The sequence below is a fragment of the Periophthalmus magnuspinnatus genome, chromosome 7 (genome assembly GCF_009829125.3).
Source record: "Periophthalmus magnuspinnatus isolate fPerMag1 chromosome 7, fPerMag1.2.pri, whole genome shotgun sequence".
Classification (NCBI taxonomy): Eukaryota; Metazoa; Chordata; class Actinopteri; order Gobiiformes; family Gobiidae; genus Periophthalmus; species Periophthalmus magnuspinnatus.
The window spans coordinates 21,535,471-21,559,032 of NC_047132.1; the positions used below are offsets into that span (position 1 = coordinate 21,535,471).

General features: G+C 39.4%; 1 protein-coding gene across 2 annotated transcripts in view; it reads left to right on the top strand.

Moving 5' to 3' along the window:
• The first annotated feature begins 3,253 nt into the window (after positions 1-3,253).
• Positions 3,254-23,562, top strand: part of mtor (mechanistic target of rapamycin kinase) — an 80,150-nt gene continuing 59,841 nt past the window's right edge. The window contains exons 1-25 of one of the 2 annotated variants that reach the window (XM_033970121.2): positions 3,254-3,403; positions 3,748-3,890; positions 4,110-4,218; positions 4,654-4,886; positions 5,477-5,677; positions 6,955-7,089; positions 7,971-8,246; positions 8,611-8,719; positions 8,801-8,984; positions 9,060-9,188; positions 9,295-9,539; positions 9,656-9,865; positions 9,940-10,145; positions 10,479-10,601; positions 10,677-10,760; positions 11,130-11,222; positions 11,342-11,476; positions 12,704-12,833; positions 15,853-16,103; positions 16,483-16,569; positions 17,942-18,109; positions 20,275-20,387; positions 20,746-20,908; positions 21,410-21,502; positions 22,785-22,931. In XM_033970121.2, the coding sequence (XP_033826012.1) occupies positions 3,762-3,890; positions 4,110-4,218; positions 4,654-4,886; positions 5,477-5,677; positions 6,955-7,089; positions 7,971-8,246; positions 8,611-8,719; positions 8,801-8,984; positions 9,060-9,188; positions 9,295-9,539; positions 9,656-9,865; positions 9,940-10,145; positions 10,479-10,601; positions 10,677-10,760; positions 11,130-11,222; positions 11,342-11,476; positions 12,704-12,833; positions 15,853-16,103; positions 16,483-16,569; positions 17,942-18,109; positions 20,275-20,387; positions 20,746-20,908; positions 21,410-21,502; positions 22,785-22,931 (3,753 nt within the window). In that variant the 5' untranslated portion in view covers positions 3,254-3,403; positions 3,748-3,761. The remainder of the gene's footprint in view (positions 3,404-3,747; positions 3,891-4,109; positions 4,219-4,653; positions 4,887-5,476; positions 5,678-6,954; positions 7,090-7,970; positions 8,247-8,610; positions 8,720-8,800; positions 8,985-9,059; positions 9,189-9,294; positions 9,540-9,655; positions 9,866-9,939; positions 10,146-10,478; positions 10,602-10,676; positions 10,761-11,129; positions 11,223-11,341; positions 11,477-12,703; positions 12,834-15,852; positions 16,104-16,482; positions 16,570-17,941; positions 18,110-20,274; positions 20,388-20,745; positions 20,909-21,409; positions 21,503-22,784; positions 22,932-23,562) is intronic. The other variant, XM_055222786.1, reaches the window with a different exon arrangement.

Here is a 23,562-nt window from a genome sequence, read left to right on the forward strand (position 1 = left end):
TGTAAGGTATGTACAGTCTGCAGTGCCACTTCATCAACACACACACACAAATAGATTGAGAGACACTATAAAAACTGTTAACATGCATATTTCAGGACTCTCATCTCATCTTATCCTTCTCAGAGTCTGTTGCTTCATTGTTCACTTTACCTGTGTGGAACTCATAAAAACCCTTCTGACTTTATGTTTCAGACTCTTCGCCCTCTTTGATGCTTACAACAGAAACGAACATTCTTACAAGACTAATAATAAAGGGATATTCAAACATGTGTGCATGAAACAAAACTCTGAGTATGTTTTTGAGGAGGTAACAACATTATAACATGGCTTCAAGCTCAAAAAAGTACATTTTGCGACTTTTAAAACTGCAGCAGTAACCAGAAAATCACAATCCTGGATTCTTTGCTTTTGCCATTTTCATAAAACTGAAAGAAAAATATCTGATCTCACTTAGCCATCCACACCCCAAGGTTTCCATGAGTCCCATCAAAGTGAAAGGTCCACCTCAGCTGTGTGTTGACAGATATTGTGAAATCATACAGGTCCAACTATGACTCATTACAAATTCTTTCAACTGCTTCAAAATCCATAAGAATATAATTGAAGATGGAAAAAATATTGTGATTTTTCTGTTCTGGTATTTATCAAGTGTTCCCAGACTTCTCCCCGGGCACTGACAAGAAAATATCTGACTGTGGTAGATTGTGTGGAGGACCATTTTGGATGAATGTTTGACAAGTCCAAACCACTGAGTAAATCTCCCCAAAGGTCAGAGTGGATCAGAGTGGAGAACAAACATGTCCGAAGGCAGAAGAATCAAAGAATATCAGTACAGCTAGCATCCGTCTGTCACTTCACACTAATACAAGTGCATGTTGGGACAAGTAAACCGCATGTGTTTGTAGTACACCTGAATGCGTAATACAAAGTCAGGAAAGTGAAAGGTGAGCGTGATTGTGTCAACAGTGAAATATGTGGAGCCTGTCCAGTACGTGGGAAGACACAGGGCCCTGGAGTCTGCAGCCTGAGGTGGCTCTTCCTGAACCTGATCCATTTTATAGATGATGGGTGTCGCCTCAGCCCATTTTCCACATAAACTTCTGCAGATTTTATTTCACTTTGGAAAAGGATTAGCCTGCTATGAGCACACAGCTTACACAAAGGTAATAGAAGTGAATGCTCTGGTCCCAACTGTATGACCTGTGATATTTGGATTTTTATTACAGAGCAACTTTCTGTTATTTCCTCTTAATAGACTACCTAAAGGCCACTAACTTAAACCCACACAGCCTATAGGTCTAATTAAACATAAATTAGATTTTTAGATGTTTATGGTGTTGGCTTAGCAGAGCCACTTTTTGCACTGGCCTTCATTGACTATTTACTTAATGAGTTGCTTTATATTTTAATAGCATGTTGTCCTAGTGCAGCATTGGCACTGGTACTTGTATTTAAAATGTATTTAATTATTGTGTGTTGCTTCTGTGTGAAGCACAGAGCTGACCTTGGTGTTGTAAACAATAAGCAAATTAAGTATTAAGTAAATTAATTATAAATAATACAAGTGTTCATGATGACAACCCGTTGCTTTGCAGTAGACTAATGCATTTTGTCAGAGAAAAAAGTGCTAAGCCTTTTTCTAGCTAAGCCAAAAACTAATGAATCTAACTATAAAATAGGCCAAACAAATACCTACGACGGAGTATAAGGGTCACTTAAATTAAAAAAAAAAAATGCGGGCGCTACGAGAAAAAAAAAAAAAGTAATATTACGAGAATAAAGTCATATTTTTATGAGAGTATAGGCTGCTGTGCGTGAATGAGTGACCAGTGCGTTATGCGTTATGGAGAATTTGAAGCATTTTGTTCAGACTTTATAATATCTGCACTAAACTGGACACTGTATAATACCGGTCACTTTAATAAGCCATGTTTGCACTGTTGTCCTGATGCTGCTGTTGTATATATTTTCTCCCTTTAAGTATTTCATTTGATTTTTTAAGCAAATATTCTTAACTTTGTGCATGCCCTTATTTGTATTTGTATTTATTCAGTGTGTTTATGTTGCACTTTTTCACCGAAGCAAGTTCCTAGTTTGTGAACTGTGTTCACAGACTATGGCAATAAAAGTCTTCTGATTCTGAGATAAACTTTCAACTGGGGTTTACGCACGAAATACTGTGTCTTTTAGCCCAGTGGTCCCCAACCTTTTTTTATCACCGCGGAACGGACAACGCTTGAAAATTTTACCGTGGACCGGGGGGGCCCTCTCCAAGTGGCGGAGCAGTTTTGAAGGCTTCATTGCCTCATTACAGAGCTGGTCGCCGTATATTATGCAGAGCGGGCTTGGTCTGTGGGAGTCGCCTGTCGCGATAAATCCATAGTTCAAGTAGAACTCCTGGTATTGTCTGTTAAAAGCTTTCTTTTACTTGGAAGTTGGCTCTTTTTCTGTCTCTTCACTGGGCCTTTTCCCATTCGAAAAGAAACTTTCCAAAGACGTCTGTTTTTTACTCATTTTGCTAATTTGTGGGTTAGGTTGTCGGCGCTGTATGTAACCGAGAGAGTCCGGTCATTTTTCAAAATAAAAGATTTTTCAAAAATAAACGATTGTTCAGACTCAGATAATAAATACAACGGAAATAATTAATTATTTCTTGGACGGCCAGTGGCCCGGTACCAATTGATCCACGGACCGGTACCGGTCCACGGCCCGGTGGTTGGGGACCACTGTTTTAGCTCACCATCACCACACTATCGTTAGTACTTAGTTAGTATCGTAAGTACTTTGAGGGGACACTGCCAGCATTTGTGTTTGTTTAGTCGGAGGAACCAGACAGATTTGGAAGAAATTGCTATATCTGAACCAAATGCTCCAAATTCTTCATAACGCACCGGTCACTCATTCACGCACAGCAGCCTATATTCTCATAAAAATACGACTTTATTCTCGTAATATTACGACTTTCTTCTCGTAATATTACGACTTTTTTGGCTTCGACTTTATTCTCGTAAAATTACGACTTTAATGTCGAAATGCTACGACTATTCTCATAGCGCCCGCATATATATATATTTTTTAATTTAAGTGACCCTTATACTCCGTCATAAATACCTAATACAAAGAAGAAAATCATTATATTGACTACAAGTCAGTGAACTGTAGCAATGGGGCATATCCACAAGATGTCAGCATTGTCACTACAGCTGAAGCACACAGCGCAGAGGAAGAAGAACAGATCCATGGTTCAACCCAATCTCCCAGAAACAGTTAGCTTAGCTTAGCTCAGCTCGGCTGTGCATTTGTCCTGCTGTTTAATTACACTATAATAAACTCTTAGTACAATGACAGATTGGCCACTTCATTATCAGCTACATAACAACTAATTGCATAAGCGGGTAAACAGGTAAGTTGTCCGTTTTGGCCATTATATTGGTCCTTATAGCTGCACTTTTTAGCTTTAGCTAACCATAACAAGCATGTTATACTCATGCCATTCACTGTCATATCGTTTAAAACTCAGTCGACATTATTTGCAGTGTGTCTATGTCTGTGTTTTTTGTATGTCTTTTGTATATTATGTCAAGTCTTTATAAATGAACAAACACTCTGTGCACATTTCTGTGGTTAACTTGTCATAAAAGGTTAGCTTCTGTAGCGAGCTGCACTGTCACAACTTCGTTCCCAACTTTGGTTGTTTCGTGCATTGTGAGGATATTTGCACGATTTGAGTGTTGTTCGTATTTACAGACAAGGCCATCCAGATGGTGATCATGTCAGGCACAGCCACTGTGCTGCAGCAGTTTGTGGGTGGACTGAAGAGTCGTAATGAAGACACCAGAGCCAAATCTGCCAAAGACCTTCAACATTATGTGACCACGGAGCTCAGAGAGGTACTGTCAGCCACGAGCACTGGGCATGTTTGGACTTTATACAAAACAACAACGTTTTTGAATCATAGGCTGCTGTATATTCTCTGTTGTATATATTGTAAACGAAGAATATAAGGAAAAGTAAACGAATGTTGTAGACCTACATTTATTAAAACATAGAGATTAGAACATCCTATTATACAGCGTGAAAAGATTTTTAATTGCCATTTTCTTTTGTAGTTGAGCCAAGATGAAGCCACTACCTTCTATGATGAGTTGAATCATCACATCTTTGAGCTGGTCTCCAGCTCTGATGTCAATGAGAAGAAAGGAGGGATTCTTGCCATTGGTAAGATCTATGCACTGGTCTGTAGTTCTGTATTCTCCTTATGTTACACTTTTAAAGTTGTAAATTTGTCCACGTGCAGAGGGAGGGCTCTATAATGAACAAACAAACAAGCAAGCCAATACCTACTAATGTAGGCGTAGCTACTGCTGTTGGATATATTATATAGCAAAGAGATGTGCTTAGTGCAAACAAACTGTGGTAGGCAGACTCTTTTTGACGCTTCGCCCAATCAGATTTAAGTCTTCTTCTCTTTACCCATTTCGAAACTATTTCAACAAGAGCCATCCCAGATTGACTTAGAGTACTACATTATTCTGACTTCTCCCAAGTGTAACCAGCTTGGGTTAGACCATTTCTATGAAGATCTTTACAAGTAATAACTGATTTTTTTTCCCAATCCAATTTCTGTAAATATAAAATATGTTGTTTTTACAGTGAGCTTAATCGGAGTTGAGGGAGGCAATGCCACCAGGATCAGCCGCTTTGCCAACTACCTGCGAAACCTGCTGCCCTCTAGTGACCCTGTGGTGATGGAGATGGCCTCTAAAGCCATGGGGCACTTGTCTATGGCGGGGGACACCTTCACTGCAGAGTATGTGGAGTTTGAAGTGAAGAGGGCTCTGGAGTGGCTGGGAGCAGACAGGAATGAGGGCAGGCGCCATGCTGCTGTAAGTAACCTAGTTATTTGTTGTGGTATCAACATGACTTTGGACTGTGTTTGTGTATCCTAATATGAGGGCACACAACCTGAGTTCCGCTGTAGAGCAGTCAGATACATGCTATGTCCTGTTTTATTATACGATTCAATGATTATATTGTATTATGAAAGGGTCACTGTTGTAAATGTTGATTCTGCTCATTGAGAACATTTACATACAATAAACGTCAAATAACTAGGATAATCAGATTACCCAATACTTTGATTTTTATTTTTTATTTGGAAGATACAGTGCAGTTATTCTAAAATAACTATTTTAGTCTTTAACATTTTATTTTAAATTTTTGCCTTTGCCACTTTATTTTGCCCTTTTTTGCATAATTTTCTTTGTCAAAACCCATGTAAACAATCAGAAAGAGAACAGATTACTCGCATCACATGTAACTGTTTATGTAACATTTCAATAATCCGATAGCTCCAGATCAGATAATGATCAGATGATTGGCGTGCATGTTGACATAGCCATAGTTTATAATACATACATTTTTAAAAATGTGACTTATTATTTGTACTGTTATTTGTATGTGTATTTCTTTACAGGTGTTGGTGTTGAGAGAACTGGCTGTGAGCGCTCCCACCTTCTTTTTTCAACAAGTGCAGCCATTCTTTGACAACATCTTCTATGCAGTGTGGGACCAGAAACAGGCCATCCGAGAGGGGGCTGTGTCTGCACTCAGAGCCTGTCTCATCCTCACCACTCAGAGGGAGACCAAGGAGATGCAGAAACCACAGTGGTATAAAGTATGTCACCAATATAATATATCCAAGTTTATGCTTTATACTTCACAAATGTGATACATACCGTATTTTCCGCACTATAAGGCGCATCGCAATATAAGGCGCACCTTCAATGAATGGCCTATTTTAAAACAAATTTCATATATAGGGCGCACCGCATTATAAGGCGCATAGAATATAAACTACTGTAGTAGCTGGGGTTGTGTTACGCATCCACGAGATGGAGCTGCGCTGAAGGGAATGTCAACAAAACAGTCAGATAAGTCAGTCAAACTCACAAAACAAGTTAATGAATTCACAATATAGTAACTCTCGAAATAGTGCAAAGTAATAACAATAACTCAACGTTGTTCAAACGTTAATGTCCATATTCACAATATCTCCCTGCCTTGTTTAGTTGTAAACATGTGAAAGAAACACGTAAAGCTCACTTTTTCAGTTCATTCCTCATTCACGAATCTGTCGAGTTCTTCCTCTTCAGTGTCTGAGTTGAACAGTTGGTCGAGCTCATTCAAAGTGCCCGATTCCGTCTCGTCAAAATCGCCATTATCCGTGTCGCTGCTGTTGTCTTAACAGTTCAGTGACAATTCCTGCCTTCGTGAAACTCGGACCACAGTTGAGACTGATATATCAGTCCAGGCATCCGCGATCCATTGGCAGATTGTGGCGTATGTCGCCCGGCGCTGTCTCCCCGTCTCCCCGTTATCCCTATAGCGTCGGATCCTATCGTCGCAGATAGAGCGGGTTGCGGACTTTCCAGCAGCGTAACTCCGCGCCCAGTCATGCTCTCATGTAAATTCAAACGGCGTCTCAAAGCGGAGACATGGGGATATCTAAATATTTTACCGTCATTACGGTAATCTGCCTCTGTTGTCCTGAAGGTGACGAATGAGAGCGCGGGGCTGCGGGGATTTTCCCAGTCATTTATTCGACGCGTAAAAGAAAAAATACGGATGGATGTGTAAAATAGAAGTAGTTGTGTGGAAAAAATGCAGCAAATGCTGATACTTCGTTTAACATGATTTTGATGGCTAAAAAAGAGTAAAAGTCTAGGTCTAGGTGAGCTATACTTGCCCATTGTGTGCTCGGTCCTTAAAGGGTTATTACCGCTCTTACTTCAGCGACGCCTCCTGACTACGGGTGTCATAATTGACCAATATTGATCCATATATAAGGCGCATCGGATTATAAGGCGCACTGTGGGTTTTTGAGAAAATTAAAGGCTTTTAGGTGCGCCTTATAGTGCGGAAAATACGGTATCTGTTTTTTCTCCTCCACAGCAAACATTTGAAGAGGCGGAGAAGGGTTTTGATGAAACATTGGCCAAAGAGAAAGGAATGAACCGTGATGATAGGGTCCATGGCGCGCTTCTAATTCTGAATGAGCTTGTCCGAATCAGCAGCATGGAGGGAGAGGTAAAGCTCAGTTGCTTGCATCACTTTCACAATACATTAGGCTGTGCAGTATTTAATAGGGGTGTAATTGACAAAACAATGTAGATGCTTGTTCTGCTCCTTGGAACCTGGAGCAAACCCACTTGCCTGTCTGTAGAGTCTTGGATCAAAAACATTTTCTTGTAAGCAAAAACATTACTAAGAAATTGTTAATACTTCTTCTATAAAATTGTGATTTCAGTTTTGACCCAAAGAACAGATTTTTTTCATAATCAAGCAGCTGTATCAGTACATGTTAAAGAGGGAGTATTATGTAAAATGTATTTTTTTAATGCTCTGTACCATGTTATAACATCAAAAACATACTGGTTTAGATGTCTTCCATGCATATTTGAGTATTTTAGCAATCTCTTCCATGCCCTATTTGAACCCTCTTTACAGTTAGCTATGAGAATCTGTGCAATGCTCAGCCCACAAGCCTGTGCCATTGCTGCTCCCACACATAACAACTGTACATAACAACTTGACATGCGATGTGCAGTAGTTTCATTAGTGTGATGCACGCTTATTCTGTTGTGATAATGCTCTGAAGGGGGAGTGACTTAATGCGGGGAGCACAGGGATGGGAGAAAATTGAAAGTGAAACTTATAAAACTTGTTTATACATTATTTTTGGCAGATATATCTTTTTGAAACAATAAAGGTAACATGGTGATCTAATTATGTTATTTGTTAATAGTAGTTAACAACTCAAAGAAGTAAAATACCACCCCTTTAAGTTGAGTAATTGCTGTTTTACAACCTCATTATATGCCTAAAATGTTGGCAGATGGGACAGACTCAAAAACAATGTATTTAAACTTTTTTTTGGAATTTCAATTGCTTTCTGTAACATTTAACAGCGCATGAGGGAGGAGATGGAAGAAATCACTCAACAGCAACTTGTCCATGATAAGTACTGCAAAGAGCTCATGGGCTTTGGGACGAAGCCTCGCCACATCACACCGTTCACCAGTTTCCAGTCTGTGCAGCCGCAGCAGTCTAATGCCCTGCTGGGTCTGCTGGGGTACAGCACTCCTCAGGGCTTTCTGAGCTTCGGAGCCACACCAGCACCGGCCAAGAGCTCCCTGGTGGAGAGCCGATACTGCAGAGAGCTCATGGAGGAAAGGTTTGACCAGGTATAGCACACTACAAAAATCACTTCTGATGTGCTTGTTTTTTAACATAATTTTATTTGAATTGACAATTTTTTTGTGGGCCATCAATTATTTACTAGAGTCACAGAGGTCCAGCTGAGGTTTAGCATTAAGGTTATGCTGTTTTTATGTGGACCACATAATAAAGCGGGTTTTGTGTATTTGCAATTGTACCTCACTATTTGATTTTCTACAATATTACACTTTTTCCTAAGACACAACACAGTCTTTTTTTAACATCCTTTATCATAATTTGCAATTCTGCACAGATTAATAATAATTTGACGTCTTACTTTCTGCATTCATCTCTACGCAACAAAAAACGCATTTGACTTGTTTCATCCAGGTATGTCGATGGGTGCTAAAATACAGAACAAGTAAAAACCCTCTGATCCAGATGACAATCCTCAACCTGCTCCCACGCCTTGCTGCCTTTCAGCCGCACACTTTCACAGGTAAATTTAAATGTTATTTAAAACTTCACAGGCATAATAAAAGGGTATATTTCATGATATCAAAAAATTGTGATTGTGCAGACCAGTACCTGTCAGACACTATGGGCTACCTACTGGGTTGTCTTAAGAAGGAGAAGGAGAGGACTGCTGCGTTTCAGGCCCTGGGACTTCTGGTAGTGGCTGTGAGGGCAGATATCCAGCCTTACCTGTCCAAAATCCTAGAGATCATCAAGGCGGCACTGCCTCCTAAAGACTTTGCTCACAAGTCAGTACAGAAATAATTCTGTAGTTGAAAATGATAAAATCGATCCATTCTTCATTCATAAATTTTTGTATACAGGAGGCAGAAAACTATGCAGGTAGATGCCACAGTTTTCACTTGCATTAGCATGCTGTCCAGAGCCATGGGACCCAGTATACAACCAGAGATCAAGGAGCTGCTTGAGCCAATGCTAGCTGTAGGCCTGAGGTAAATAGGAATGTACTTTTTGTATTAAACATAAGTGTAATGTTTTCACTCATGCTTAGGTTTGGCATCAGAAAATGAATTTGTACTTACTCATGTCTTTGTTCAGCCCTGCCCTGACTGCAGTGCTGTACGACCTCAGCCGTCAGATCCCTCAGCTGAAGAAGGACATTCAGGATGGTCTGCTGAAGATGTTGTCACTGGTCCTGATGCACAAACCTCTGCGTCATCCTGGCATGCCCAAAGGCCTAGTATCTCAGCTGTCTTCCCCAAGTCTCACCAACATACCTGAGGCCAGTGATGTGGGCAGCATAACTCTAGCCCTACGTACTCTTGGTAGCTTTGAATTTGAGGGTAAGTTAAATTATACATAGCACTGAATCATACTTGGCATGTTTCTGCAATGGTGTTTCTGCCTTTGTTTTTTTTTTTTTTAAATAAATATAACTCAAATCTGACTTTTTTGACAGGACACTCCTTGACACAGTTTGTCCGACACTGTGCTGACCACTTCCTAAACAGTGAACATAAGGAGATCCGGATGGAAGCTGCACGGACCTGCTCCCGCCTCCTCACCCCGTCCATCCACCTTATCAGTGGACATGTTGTCAGTCAGACAGCTGTCCAGGTGGTGGCGGATGTGCTCAGTAAACTGCTGGTTGTGGGCATTACAGACCCAGGTAACCCTACAAGCATTACACACACAGTTTTCATGCACATATCCATTAGTTTAACACTTGAACTGTTTGTCTAGATCCTGATATCCGTTATTGTGTCCTGGCTTCCCTCGATGAGCGTTTCGATGCGCACCTCGCTCAGGCAGAGAACTTGCAGGCTCTGTTTGTAGCGCTGAATGATGAGGTGTTTGAGATCAGAGAACTGGCTATTTGCACCATTGGACGCCTCAGCAGCATGAACCCTGCTTTTGTCATGCCCTTTCTACGCAAGATGCTCATACAGGTACAGAATGTTTTATACAGTTTTTGCACCATATTTGTGTATTTTTTTCCCGTATCACAGTATGTTAAAATGTTTGAGTAGCATATTTTGGCTGTTTTTTGTTTCTGAGTTGCCAAATGGTTTCATTATATCATTCTAAAAACAAAGTTGTCCTGTCACATTTCTTATATTGGGTAATACAACTAGTGATTCCTGTAAGTCCACCAGAGGGCAGCAAAGACCTGTGTGGCTTTCAGACATCTTCCAGTTTCTCATGGAGTATTACAGTGTATTGATTGCTGCACATTTATCAGACATAAATAAATCAACATGTTTTTTTTGTGTTTTTTTCAGATTTTGACAGAGTTGGAGCACAGTGGTGTTGGTAGAAACAAAGAGCAGAGTGCGAGGATGCTTGGTCACCTGGTGTCAAATGCTCCACGCCTCATTCGCCCATATATGGAGCCCATCTTAAAGGTTGAAATAAATACATAAATTACCATCTCTGTTGTTGTAAACTGTTATCTGACTTTTCTGTTTTGAAATGTACAGGCTCTTATTTTGAAACTGAAAGACCCAGATCCCAATCCTGCTGTGGTCATAAGTGTCCTTGCCACAATTGGCGAATTGGCTCAGGTAAACAATTTTGGTACAAATTTTAAAAATGCTATTTTCATTACTTAGAATGTTACATCCTGCTTTACTAGTGCTGTCAAATAAGTGGAGCAAGCAGAATGCAGGAGAAGCCCACACAGACCTCAGACTACAGTCGCACAAACCATGTTGGGAAAGTTGATAGAAAGTACAAGCTTTAATGGCCTAGGTAGTCATTATTTAGCCTTGTAAGTTAAAAAAAGACACTATATATCATTGCTATATTTGCTAACTATTCTAGTCTTCCTTACAATATTTAATCTATATAACAGCTTTGTTATTGTTCTGTCTCTCAGCCTAGTAACGCAAATATTGTGATCCAGTGTAAAAATTGTTTTTGGCTCTCATCAGGTGAGCGGTCTTGAAATGCGGAAGTGGATGGATGAGCTGTTTCCCATTATCATGGATATGCTCCAGGATTCCTCTTCACTGGCCAAGAGACAGGTATCGCAAGATCACATTTTTCATTTTTTCATTTTCATTTGTTTTTTTAAGTGAAAACTGGAATAGGATCCTTGAATGACATTTATAGAACAATTTACAGTCTCATGTCTTTCCTTCAGGTGGCACTGTGGACCCTGGGCCAGCAAGTTGCCAGCACAGGCTATGTGGTGGAGCCCTACCGCAAGTACCCTTCACTTCTGGAGGTTCTCCTTAACTTCCTTAAAACTGAACAGAACCAGGGTATCCGCAGAGAGGTACAGTAACAGCTCCCACCCTATCATTACATACTACTAAAGAGTATAAAAAAGCCCTGACTTTGACATGAGAGTACTATTGCCTATAACTGCACGACACAATGCACTTTTTCCATATTGTTGTGGAACACTGTCCAAAGTCATGTGTTTGAGACGTAAGTGATAATGGTCTTTCCCTGCCTGCTACAATACTTAAAGGGAGCAATGCTGTTACATGTTACACAGTTTTTGGCTCTGACCACTTGCAGACAAGCCCATAACATAAAAGTCTGTACATTTGAACCCCCTGAAGGCTTATTACAGAATTATAGCTCTGCTGTAAGTCTGGGCAAACCTTTTACTCAATGTCACTTCCTTTTAGTCTACAAATATTTTCTGCTAAAAAGGTATTAGCTTACATAATGAGTTAAAGATACATTGTCTGTTGATCTATACTTTCATCATAACCATATCTGGATCAGTGTTTCCCATAGTTTGTTAAGACGATGGTGGCAGAATTTTTTTTTTTTTCAGCTCATTCAATATGTGGAGTGTACATGTCACTAGTACTGCTGATACTTAAATTTCATCTTTAGCAGTAATTTTTGACCATAAAACAATGCGCAACAAAGTCTAATTTTGCTATGCCATTATATAGTCCAGTTTATTTTAGACTATTGGGGGCCTCCATAGTCTCCTGTATTAATGAGAAACACTGTGTTGTATATTTCTGCTACAAATTAGACACTAAATTGCAGCTAAAATCTCGTCATGTTAATAATAAAAGTTGACCAACACCACAAAAAGAACCATAATAATTGCTGTCTTCCTATATCCTTGTATATATGTCTTCTGTTAATGCAGAATAGCAGGCAACAGTTTTTTTTTCTTCTCAGTATTACTGGCTGCATTTTAATTGTTTACCTGCACTGCCAGGTTGTCAGTTCAATTCACACATTTATGTAATAAATGTAGGTGTTAATATTTAATTAAAAATAAGAAATGGGTCCCACGACTAAACCAGTTAAAGGGTAACTTTTCTAGTGGATGGTCCTCCACCTGCTCATCTCCATGTTGAATATGTTGTTGCTTTGCCTGATTGTGCCACAGTGCACTTTTTTTTTTTATTATTATTGTTATTTTCCACTGCTCATACAACCTATTCAAATATTATAGTAAAAATCAGCCCAAGCCATTTGAGGAAATATTTGTGCTGCTTTATAATTTTTCCTCCTGTTTGTTCATCAGGCCATCCGTGTGTTGGGCCTCCTCGGTGCTCTGGACCCCTACAAACATAAGGTCAATATTGGCATGATTGACCAGTCCCGAGATGCTTCTGCCGTTAGTCTTTCCGAGTCTAAGTCCAGTCAGGATTCTGGTAAGTCTTTCCTCATCACCTGGAAGACAGCAGTTTGGGTTCAAGTCAAACACTCAAACTTCCCAACAAAGTTTATGGTTGGTTGGTTTGGTGGTATACTAGCTCAGAGAAGGCCAGGAACATGTTTTTCTGTTCCAAGGGTTATTTTTGGTGATTTTCTGATCCAAAAGGGATATGGAATTTAAAGCTTAGTTTATCGGAAGCCTAAATGTTGTCATAACGTTTGTGAAAATTGTGATTAAAAATGAACTTGAACAAAACTGCTGTCAATATGGTGTTTCATGTATATATAATTTCATACTCAAGAAATAATATTCAGTGTAAAGTAGAGAACAGTGTGTACACCTTAGCGGTTTTATTCTAACTTGTCTTTGATCCCAAAATAACAACACAGAGTTACCAGCTTTTTCAATTTTAAAAACTGCTTTCTTTGGCTTAGTCTTAATCCTACCTGACCTGAGAGATTTCACACTATCGGCTCTGGAGTACATAACACAAGTTATTATAATACGAAATACAGCTTTAGTGGTTTTGTTTTGATAGGATTTCCAGTTACTTTATATAGATGAGTTATTTGAAATGCATTAGAGGAAGGTTGCTCGTAATTATATATATTTTTTCTCATTATTGGCATTAAGAGCTTTCTGAGTTTAAGGGAATAAAAAGCATATCCCTCTTGTGTGGGAATGCAACGTAGACGATGTGGTAATAGTTTTAGCCGTTTTCTTTGGACTCAATGGGCTGTGACCAGAAGTGGAGGTTGCATATCTCATAATACATTCACACTTTTCCCAAGGCCACTGTCTACAGCTTGAATAGTTCTGTTATGTGTGGGGCCATTGGCTAACCCTGTCTTTTCACCTGACTTGAACCTCCACCATTCACATTTTCCAAAACAAAGTCTAAATTACTACAGTGCATAGCTGTACTGCTGCCTTATATTTGGCTGTCAGTATACTTCCCCGAAATTATCTATCACACCGTTTATCAAATGCTCTGAGGGCAAGGGTAATAAAGTGCAAAGCTACCGTCTTACGCCTATCGGCCCAGTGCCAGTCTGTTGTGGCTCCACGGAGAGGGCAACTGGAGCGGCTGAAACTGAACCGTCTCAGCAGGCCTGTGAAAAGCTGAATACCAGACGTCTGTCTTCAGAACGCTTGTAAAACTCGGTAGCTTTGCAAAAGAATCGGCTTACCCCGCTTGCCCCGTCAATAATGTATTCAGAAGACAAGACGAGTGTGTGTTTTGAGTTGTGTTTTTATGGAGCTTGTAGTCCAGCTTGGAGTGAACCCTAAGACAAAGTTTTTAAGGAATTCTGGTTCATTTACTACCTACAGTCTTGAAGTGTAGCATAATTCACTTGGTTTATTTACCAGGCACGTGCGGTAGAAAATCGTTTTGGTTGGATTGCCAGCTCATTACATAAATCGCTTTCCTAGGCACCTTTCCCAGTTTAGTACAGTGATACTTACACTGAAGTCATGTCAAAAGTGTAGTTACCTGCACCTACACCGTGAATGGTATACCCTCTTAAAAATCTTTTAATGTTGTTGCTCCAGTGTGCTTCCTGTTTTAAAGTCAGGTGACACCAAAAGTTCTAAATGAAAATAAAAAAATATGTATTATTGATGCACTTTTTTCTTGTCGCAGCTCAGTGTTTTAGCCCCACTTTAAGGAACCACAGCTTAAGGCTGCAGTTTACACTACAGCAAATTAAACATTCAATGTGACCTCAGCATGAAGTCCTTATAGAAAAGTGTTTTTAACTGAAAAGATGCTGTATATTATGACATTGAATTATTAATTCACAAGAAATAAATCTGCTAAAATATCACTTTCCACGTGCCAACAATCGCCTCACCTCTAATGTCTAGGCTCCTGTCATGCAACACAAATAAACCTCATTACAAAGTACTATGTTTTGGAAAAAGGAATTGCATTTCAGCATTATCTCATCTAATGATGTATTATAGTTTTTGTCTTGGAATCATTCTTGTTCTGACTTCTGCACAACAGGCAGACACTGTAACTAAAGTATAGTCCTGGCCAGATGAATGAGCACATAACATAACAGTATTTGATTCTTTCTGGCAAACACTATTCTTTTCCTCTGTTGGTACTGGCATTTTCACAAAGACGTAAGACATAGCTAGCAATTACTGCAATCAAGTTTCATTTTATTTTAAAAAGACATTTACTGTTTGGGAGCTGAGTGAAAAGGGTGGCCAGCAGCAACAAGCCTGTGATTATTTTTATAGGGTGAATCATATGTGCTAACAGCAGAGATTTTTCTGTTAAGATGAAGTTTTGATGTCATAAATAACTGCAATGTATTCAAACTCAAATGCAAGAGAAATATGACTTGTCATAAGCACAAGGCTGAATGGATGACTTTTTAGAGTGTATTTTTAGTATCATAATAAGCATTGGAGGTTGGGACACATTAACTCAAATGCTAAAATAATATAGGAATGGCCTGTCAGTATCCAAAGTATGTGTTATGGAACAAATTCTCACAATTACAACATTGCATATTCATTGACCCTAACCTTTCAAATGACTTAATTCTTTAAAATGCCTTAACTTTGACCTAACTTACCCGTTCAGGAAAAGAAAATACTGTTTTTGTAATCAGTCATCTCCAATCAATAGAACTACAAGAAGGTACTCAACTATTGGTAATCAGTAATCAGTCCACAGTCCTACGATATGTGATTTAACGAAACAAAAATGATCCATTATTTTAGCTTTGAGGAGCTTCTAAAACGTATTTTATTTAGTTTTATTTTATTGCAGATATCTTGCAAGAAAATGTGTAAATGTTAATAATGGTAGTAGACTGATTAACAAGCTACATATGTTTTATTATTTCATTATTTATTTATTTGTAGACATCGACAGTGACTAAACTAACTTTATAATGATATGGAAAAACACTGCTTTTACTATTATATTATTTTGCTAATTTTTTCTTTTTTATCAATACAGACTTTTTTATTCTCCTCTGTTCCTCCCCCAGCGGACTACAGCACCAGTGAGATGCTTGTGAACATGGGAAACCTCCCCCTGGATGAGTTCTACCCAGCTGTGGCCATTGTCACTCTGATGCGTATCCTGCGGGACCCCTCCCTGTCCAACCATCATACTATGGTGGTTCAGGCTGTCACCTTCATCTTCAAGTCTCTGGGGCTTAAGTGTGTGCAGTTCCTTCCCCAGGTCATGCCTACTTTCCTCAACGTAATCCGAGTGTGTGATGCTAGCATCAGAGAGGTGAGTCCAAGACTCTCTTCAGAGCCTATTTGAGGTTTGGCTTTGCAGTACTCTTAACCACATTATTATTTGTTTATATTGATTCAGTAAAAAGTCCAAATTTCACTAATCTAATACATTTGTAGTTTGCTTGTAGAATGTTATATTTGTTATTTTAAAACATGATCTCCTATTCACTGTATTTCTCCACTTTTTTGACTTTTGAGCTTTTAACCATGAAATTTGTTTAGCTTAGTTACTTTGCTTTTGCTTCAATTGCGTGCTAACCTCAAATGAAGATGAGAGGGCACAAACTAATGCAAAGCAATAGTTTTTCAATATTTTCCATTGGGCATTCAAATTTGTTTGTCTAATCAACATTATTTGCTTTTGTCTGCAGTTCCTGTTCCAGCAGATGGGCATGGTGGTGTGCTTTGTAAAAATTCACATCCGGCCTTACATGGATGACATCTTTACACTAATCAGAGTGAGTAACTATGATCTAAACCAGCTTTTCAACAAGCTTTGTCCAAGAACTCTAATTTTATTTAAATCAACAGTGAGTTAAAGACATTGATGAAAACTAAACTACAAGTGAATGGAAACCAAAAAGAATACAGAACTAATCAGACTTTTGAGCCAGTCCATTGGAAGCAGTGTAATTTAAAAAGCAGACTTCTATTCAGTGAAACAACGCCAGTCCATTTTTTTACTCACCAAAATTTTAATTAATGTGTTACCTTCATAAACATTGGTTGTCACATTATGTTCTAAGTTACAATCTCTAGGGTAATTGGTTTTACCTGTAGCCTGATTATTTAAATTAACTACCCTTCCTTGCCTTGTCACTATATTTATTTTAAGTTTGAACACATGTCCCAGAATGCTAAATCAGTTACCATAGTCTTCCCTTTATCCTGCACATAATCACATGTGAAAGCCTGAAGTTTCGCATTTCCAGCTCTGTATCTGAAGGTGAGGCTGGTCCTGACACTAGTGCACGTGGCAGTAACCGGAGAGGCGAGAACCGCGAGAACCGGACCATGGCTCGTCAAGTCCCGCCGAGTTAATAAACGGCGAGCGAAAACAAAGAATCCATTCATTCTCAGTTCCAGCTCAGGTCTTGCATCCAGATGAAGAGGCTGGAATACCCATTTAGAATGCTCACTCGCTCCATACTCTTTCTCTCTTAGTTAGCAACAGAGCAGGAAGTCGGGGGGCTGCTGTGGACCCCAGGACAAAAACACCTCACCAGATCTCACAGCTGAGGCCCACCGTCTGATTGGAAGGTTGCGTGACTGTCGAAGCCCCCCCCCCCCCCCCCCCCCCCCACTGACAACCTGCCATTAAGTGAAATGTACACACTTTCCTAAATGATGTCACAAGCTGTACAGAGACGTGATGTCACTGCTCCGTGACAGGAAATTGTCCCTATTCTTTGCCATACTACTTATAGCACACTAATCCTTGCACGTGAAAATGATGTTATTTCAACTTAAATCTATCCACACTTCAATTATTGATGGAAACGTGCGTGACCCAGTTCCCCCGGCCAGTATTTCAAAAACAGGGGAGTGAAGTCAAGTGTTTTGGATCAACTTAATGAATATTGTAAAAGGTAATAAGCTCAACTTAGACGTGTTGGACGTGTATTTAGGTCATTTTTAATGTACCATACTTTATTGGTCACTTCTGCACATTAGATTAGATATGCTCCCTGGTTAGTTCACTGGGTTCATCAAGACAGAGGTTATTTTTAATGAATAAATAAATAAGTTTTGATGGGTCCTCAGCATAAGAAAGGAAGGAAAACATTTTCCTTAGTTTTGATTTAATAAAAATCTGTGTTTTTATTATAGGAATACTGGACACCCAACAACCCCATGCAGAACACCATCATCCTTCTCATAGAGCAGATTGTGGTGGCTCTTGGAGGAGAGTTCAAACTATACCTGCCTCAGCTCATCCCACACATGCTGAGGGTCTTTATGCATGACAACAGCACTGGTCGCAGTGTTACTATCAAGGTCAGTATTCACTAGTAATAGTCAACATATAGTTACCAAACACACATGGGAAATGTCTGGATGGCCCTGACCATCTGGCAAACATTAAAGGCAGTGTGTATACTGTGTAGAAAAAAATAAATAAAAAATTATAAAGTGGGGATATGTTTTGACATTTTGATGTATGATGTGGTTGATCAGCATGTGTACAGAAGTCATTGTTGGGTAGCTCTGATTAATCATGTTTGTAGATGTTCTATGTATGTTTACCCTCTGTTTTTACTTTTTAGTGTTATGCAACAGGAGTTTTGACTCTTACACAAATGTGACAATTTGTTATTTAGGCCATCGTTCACCTAATTCTCTTGAGAGTACCAGTTACAAGGCTCCTTTCTGGAGTTTGTGCTGGGTATTGTAGTCTTGTATATTGGTCTATATTGCCCCAAAGGGCAATCCATCTTGAAAATTTAAATAGAAGTGAAGGAACACAAACACTTGCCCTGATACTTTTTAATATTTAGGTTGGTATATTCACCATCTGTCTTCCCAATCTGTTTTGGCCACCAAGCAAAACAAGTAGTATAATTTTTAAAAGGATACATCTGCCTAACATAAACCTAAACTGAACTATTAGAACTGCTCAAACTATTGAACTATAAAAAAACATCTTTAAAAGTCAAATGTCAAATGCAATACCTCTAAATCTGCTATATCGTCTCTTACACCTGTAACCAAAATGGCATGGCGTTTTGTGTGATTATGCATGTTCTTTTCAACCATACCATTACTTACTATACAGTAGTTTACATGTGCCCACATATTTAGATATTGACCCTAATGTGGGTGTTAAATTACATACCCATAATGTGGTTTGCCTGCTACTGGATATAAACAAGTCATGGCTGGTAGCTTAAATTAATCATGGCTGCAAAATGACTGTCAAGAACTACAGTAATTACAGAGTTACGTAAGAAGAGGTGTTGAGGGGACGGCACATTAATTTGTATAAAATCTGAGACCAATTTACTGTATTTCAAATAAAGCATAAATCTTGAGATACTTGAGCGGATCACTTTACTCTCTGAGTAAGCAGGTGTGTTAAGTTAATCGCTGACAGACACAACATTTTTATAAAGACCAGAAGCTCTGTCCACATGTGAATTATGCCACAACTGTTTTTTTTTAGCGCGGTTACCATCAATATTCAACAAAACCTTAGATGCTTAAGTTGTTTTAAAGCACCATAGACATGTATTACACACATTATACTGTTTCACCAATTTCTGCCAGTAGTTGTCAGCTTTCTACCTCCGACTCTATATCATGGTAGACCGCAAAAAGAGATTCATAAGCTATGCAGACATCTTTTCTTTCTTAAGTCAATCTAGCTGTTGTATTAGATAACCCGGCAGCCCACAGTTGGGACCACTATAACTCTGGCCTTAGTCTGGAGCCTAATCTTTTGGGGGTCAGAAAATGGAGTCAAATTACCTTCAAGTTTAGAGAGAGAAGAAAAACATGCTTCCATCATTTCGGGATAGCTGTTGTGTCCAGGGCCCCCCAGCGCCTGACCCTGGGCGTTTTGGTACACCTCCATCGGCTTCCTGCTGTCTCGCCATATGCACTTCAGACACGGGGGCGAGAATAGGGGAGGGGGCTGTTACATACGTCATCAAGCATCAATCTGCAAGACCTCTGAGGAACACGTATGAGGTCAGGCTGGAGAGTCCTAGCAGGGCAACACGGCAAACACTGGCCTGGAGCTTTCCGAGTCTGTTCTTTACAAGCTGTCATATGGGGTTGTGACGAGGGACAGCATTTAGGTCAGGATTTCTGAGCTTGTTTTTCTCTTAAATTCAACAGTTTAAAGGTGACCCACTTTTTCACAAACACAATTTAACAGTTTAAATAAATGTGCTAGAATTCAACTGAAGTAACTTTGTCACACATTAAAATTTCTCATATAATTTTTAAGTTACGATAACCAAAGTATTAATAATGAGATCATAAGAACCTATGCTTGTGCTAAATTTAAATTATGTCAGCTCTGTAACTTGCTGGCCATTGCCCAAGCTGTTCCTTGAATCGACTCTATGCAACATCTCTAACAGGAATAATCTTCATCAATAAATACACAAATGTTGTCATTCTCTTATAATATGTTTCTTACTTACTACTCTTCTCAGCTGCTTAATGCCATTCAACTGTTTGGGGCCAATCTGGACGACTACCTTCACCTGCTCCTTCCTCCTATTGTCAAGCTGTTTGATGCCCCTGACGTGCCCCTGCAAGCCCGAAAGTAAGTCTCAAATCTCATACAGTTGAACTCTGCTTCATAAAAGCTAAACTAATTAAACATTATTTCATTACTTCACAATATAGTAAAATGTCTACTAGCTAAATCGTTTTTGGCCATCAGATCATATCCACTGGGGCTCTGCTCAATTATATCCCGTTTTCTGTTCTATATAAAGTATACTAGACTCATTGTGACCATAACTGAAAGTTCTGCTGGTAGCTTTTACAGTGGTACAGTATGACATTTAATGTGTTGGCAGATTCTTCAGTACTTTTACTGGAGCTCTAAACAGTTCTGGGGTTCTTCTTGTCTCCATGTCCCACTGTTTAAAATCCTGCCTATGTTTTGTGTCTGTCAGAGTTGCCTTGGAGACACTGGATCGTCTAACGGAGTCCCTGGACTTCACTGACTATGCTTCACGTATTATCCACCCAATTGTCAGGACACTGGATACCACCCCTGAGCTCAGATCCACTTCCATGGACACTCTGTCCAGTCTGGTGTTCCAGCTGGGAAAGAAGGTACTGGAGCTTCTTTATTGTCCCATGCCTCATTGTGCTGAAATGGCATAGGTATAATGCTTAGCAGCAGTGTGCTATTTTATCCTTGAATTTCAGCAGATACTTAGTAGCAACAACTTAAGATTGTTGTTTTATCCGTTCATCTGCTCTCAGCCTCCCCTGTTGGGTTTGCTATTTCTACAGCCACTCACACTCCCAAATCTTTACTAGTTCCTGCCAGACAGCTGATGTCATTTCACAATTTGACAGTAGGGGGGGTTAGCGTTTATGAGAGGGGATGAAGTCACTGCTCCCCCACTCTCCCCCTGAGACCCCCCCCCCCCCCCAGAACCTCAGCAGTCCAAGGGGAGGCACATCTGGTAGCACATATGAAGACTGGGCTTTTGATGTGGGGGCTCATAACATTTTGATACAAGTCCAGGATACTCAGTCATTTAGTTTATAGTGGTGGAAGAAGGTAGCCCTTTTATTTACACTGCTTCCCTTTCCTCTCATTTTCAGTATCAGATCTTTATCCCCATGGTCAACAAAGTCATGCTCAAGCACAGAATCAACCACCAGCGCTACGACATACTGATATGTCGCATCGTAAAGGTAAGCTCGATAACAAGCATAAGACAGGTATTTCATGCATCAAATCAAGTCACAGTTACAGATGTCACAATATCACAGTTTAGTGTAAACTATTGGGAGAAGAAACCTTATAATTTTACCATTATTCACAATTACTGACAAACAATAACAGTGATATCTTTGATCCTTGGTATGGGGAGGGAAATGCTTTGTGCACTTGTGGAAAGATCTCTGTGCTTCTCTCAACTAGACTTATCAGAGGTTTGATTTCTCTGCTCACTCCACTGTTGTGACAGCCTGTCAGGTTAGTTTTTTTTTTCATAGGCAACATGTCTCACTTCCAGCCCTGTTATGTGTCCTAACCTAAGATGAGTCTCTTTTCAAATTTAGTCTTTTAGTTTTATTTTAAACAAATATAGTAATATTGCAGTATTGCAGTATATCCAAAACACTGCTACTCGGGTCCTGACTAGAACTATGAAGTACAAGCACATAAGTTCTGTGCTCAGGTCTCTGCACTGGCTTCCTGTGGCTCAGAGAATAGACTTTAAAGCAGCTTTGCTTGTGTACGAGTCTCTCCATGGCCAAGCACAAAAGTACATCTCTGACATATTAGTGCCATATGAACCATCTTGCACTCTTCAGGGACCAACCTTCTGCTGGTGCCAAGAGTCAGGACTAAACATGGGGAATCAGTATTTCAGCTTTATGCCGCAAAAACCTGGAACAATCTTCCTGAAGATGCGAGACAGGCCTCTACTTTGACAGTGTTTAAATCCAGGCTTAAAACAGTTCTGTTTAGCTGTGCATGTGACAGAAAGTTTTTTATTCTGAACTTTTCTCCTTTAATGTTAATTGTATGATGATTATTTGTGATTATTTATGTTTTGATTTGTTTTATTGTGACTTTAATGCCTTCTTATTCTGTAAAGCACTTTGAATTGCCTTGTTTATGAACTGTATTGCCTTGCCTTGCCTATTGCTGTTTATCACAGCCATAACAGCTAGCAATTAGTTGTGACTACTGGTGACCTGTTTCTATATACTTAAAACTAGAATAAAAGGACATCAGAGGTATATTATTCATTTGCTACTGCACAAGGTTGTGTAGAGTAATCCTCAAATGAACTCTAATAAAATCTCCAGATTAGATTTACTATTCCTCATCAGCGAGCCATTACTGCCATGTTTATTACCGGATGATGTGAGGAAATGCACTTGTTGTGAAGACTGTCTGAACCATCTCTGTGTGTGGCCTGTTTGTGTGTGGGCTTTAAGGATGTTGTTTCTGTGCGCACAATAGGGCTACACTCTAGCAGAAGAGGAAGAGGACCCTCTAATCTTCCAGCATCGCCAGCTCCGTAGTAACCAAGGCGACGCTCTGGTCAGTGGGCCTGTGGAGGCGGGGCCGATGAAGAAGCTTCACGTCAGCACCACAGCTCTGCAGAAGGTCAGAGGGAGTCTAGACATGGGCCTTTTCAAGTGGGATTGTGTGATGACTTAAATAGTGCATGGTGCATGCCACATGTCAGTTGTTTGTCTCACTGGCAAACACGCACAGACATGTACAGTAAACAGCCCTGTGTAACAACAGCCACAGTTTATCTGTCAGAGACAGGCTGAAAAATGTGAGGAAACTTGGGGTTAAATCAGAAATAACATTTGAATGCCATATGGACAGTAGATATGTAGAAAGCATAAAAAAATCATTAGTTTGTAGCTATATCTTCTGTCTTTCAAAACTAATGGGTGTGACTTATAAACTTACCCGAAAATAGGAGTAGCCACCACATTATATTTATTATAATTTAAAAAGAATATATGAAATATACCAACCATGACCAAAGTTAGAAATTGTCATGTGACTGAGAAATAATTTATAAAAATTTGCTTTGTTTTGTCACTATTATATTTACAAAAGAAAATTTGCCTTTTGATTCTCGAGTTTCAGTTCCTTAAATGTGTTTTGCTTATTAAATCTCAAACATAGCTGAAAATGTAATCTTTCATATAAATGTCCAGTATACAAATAGTTACCAGATGCTGATTTCAGATCGGACTGTAAGAATTCTTAAGAACCT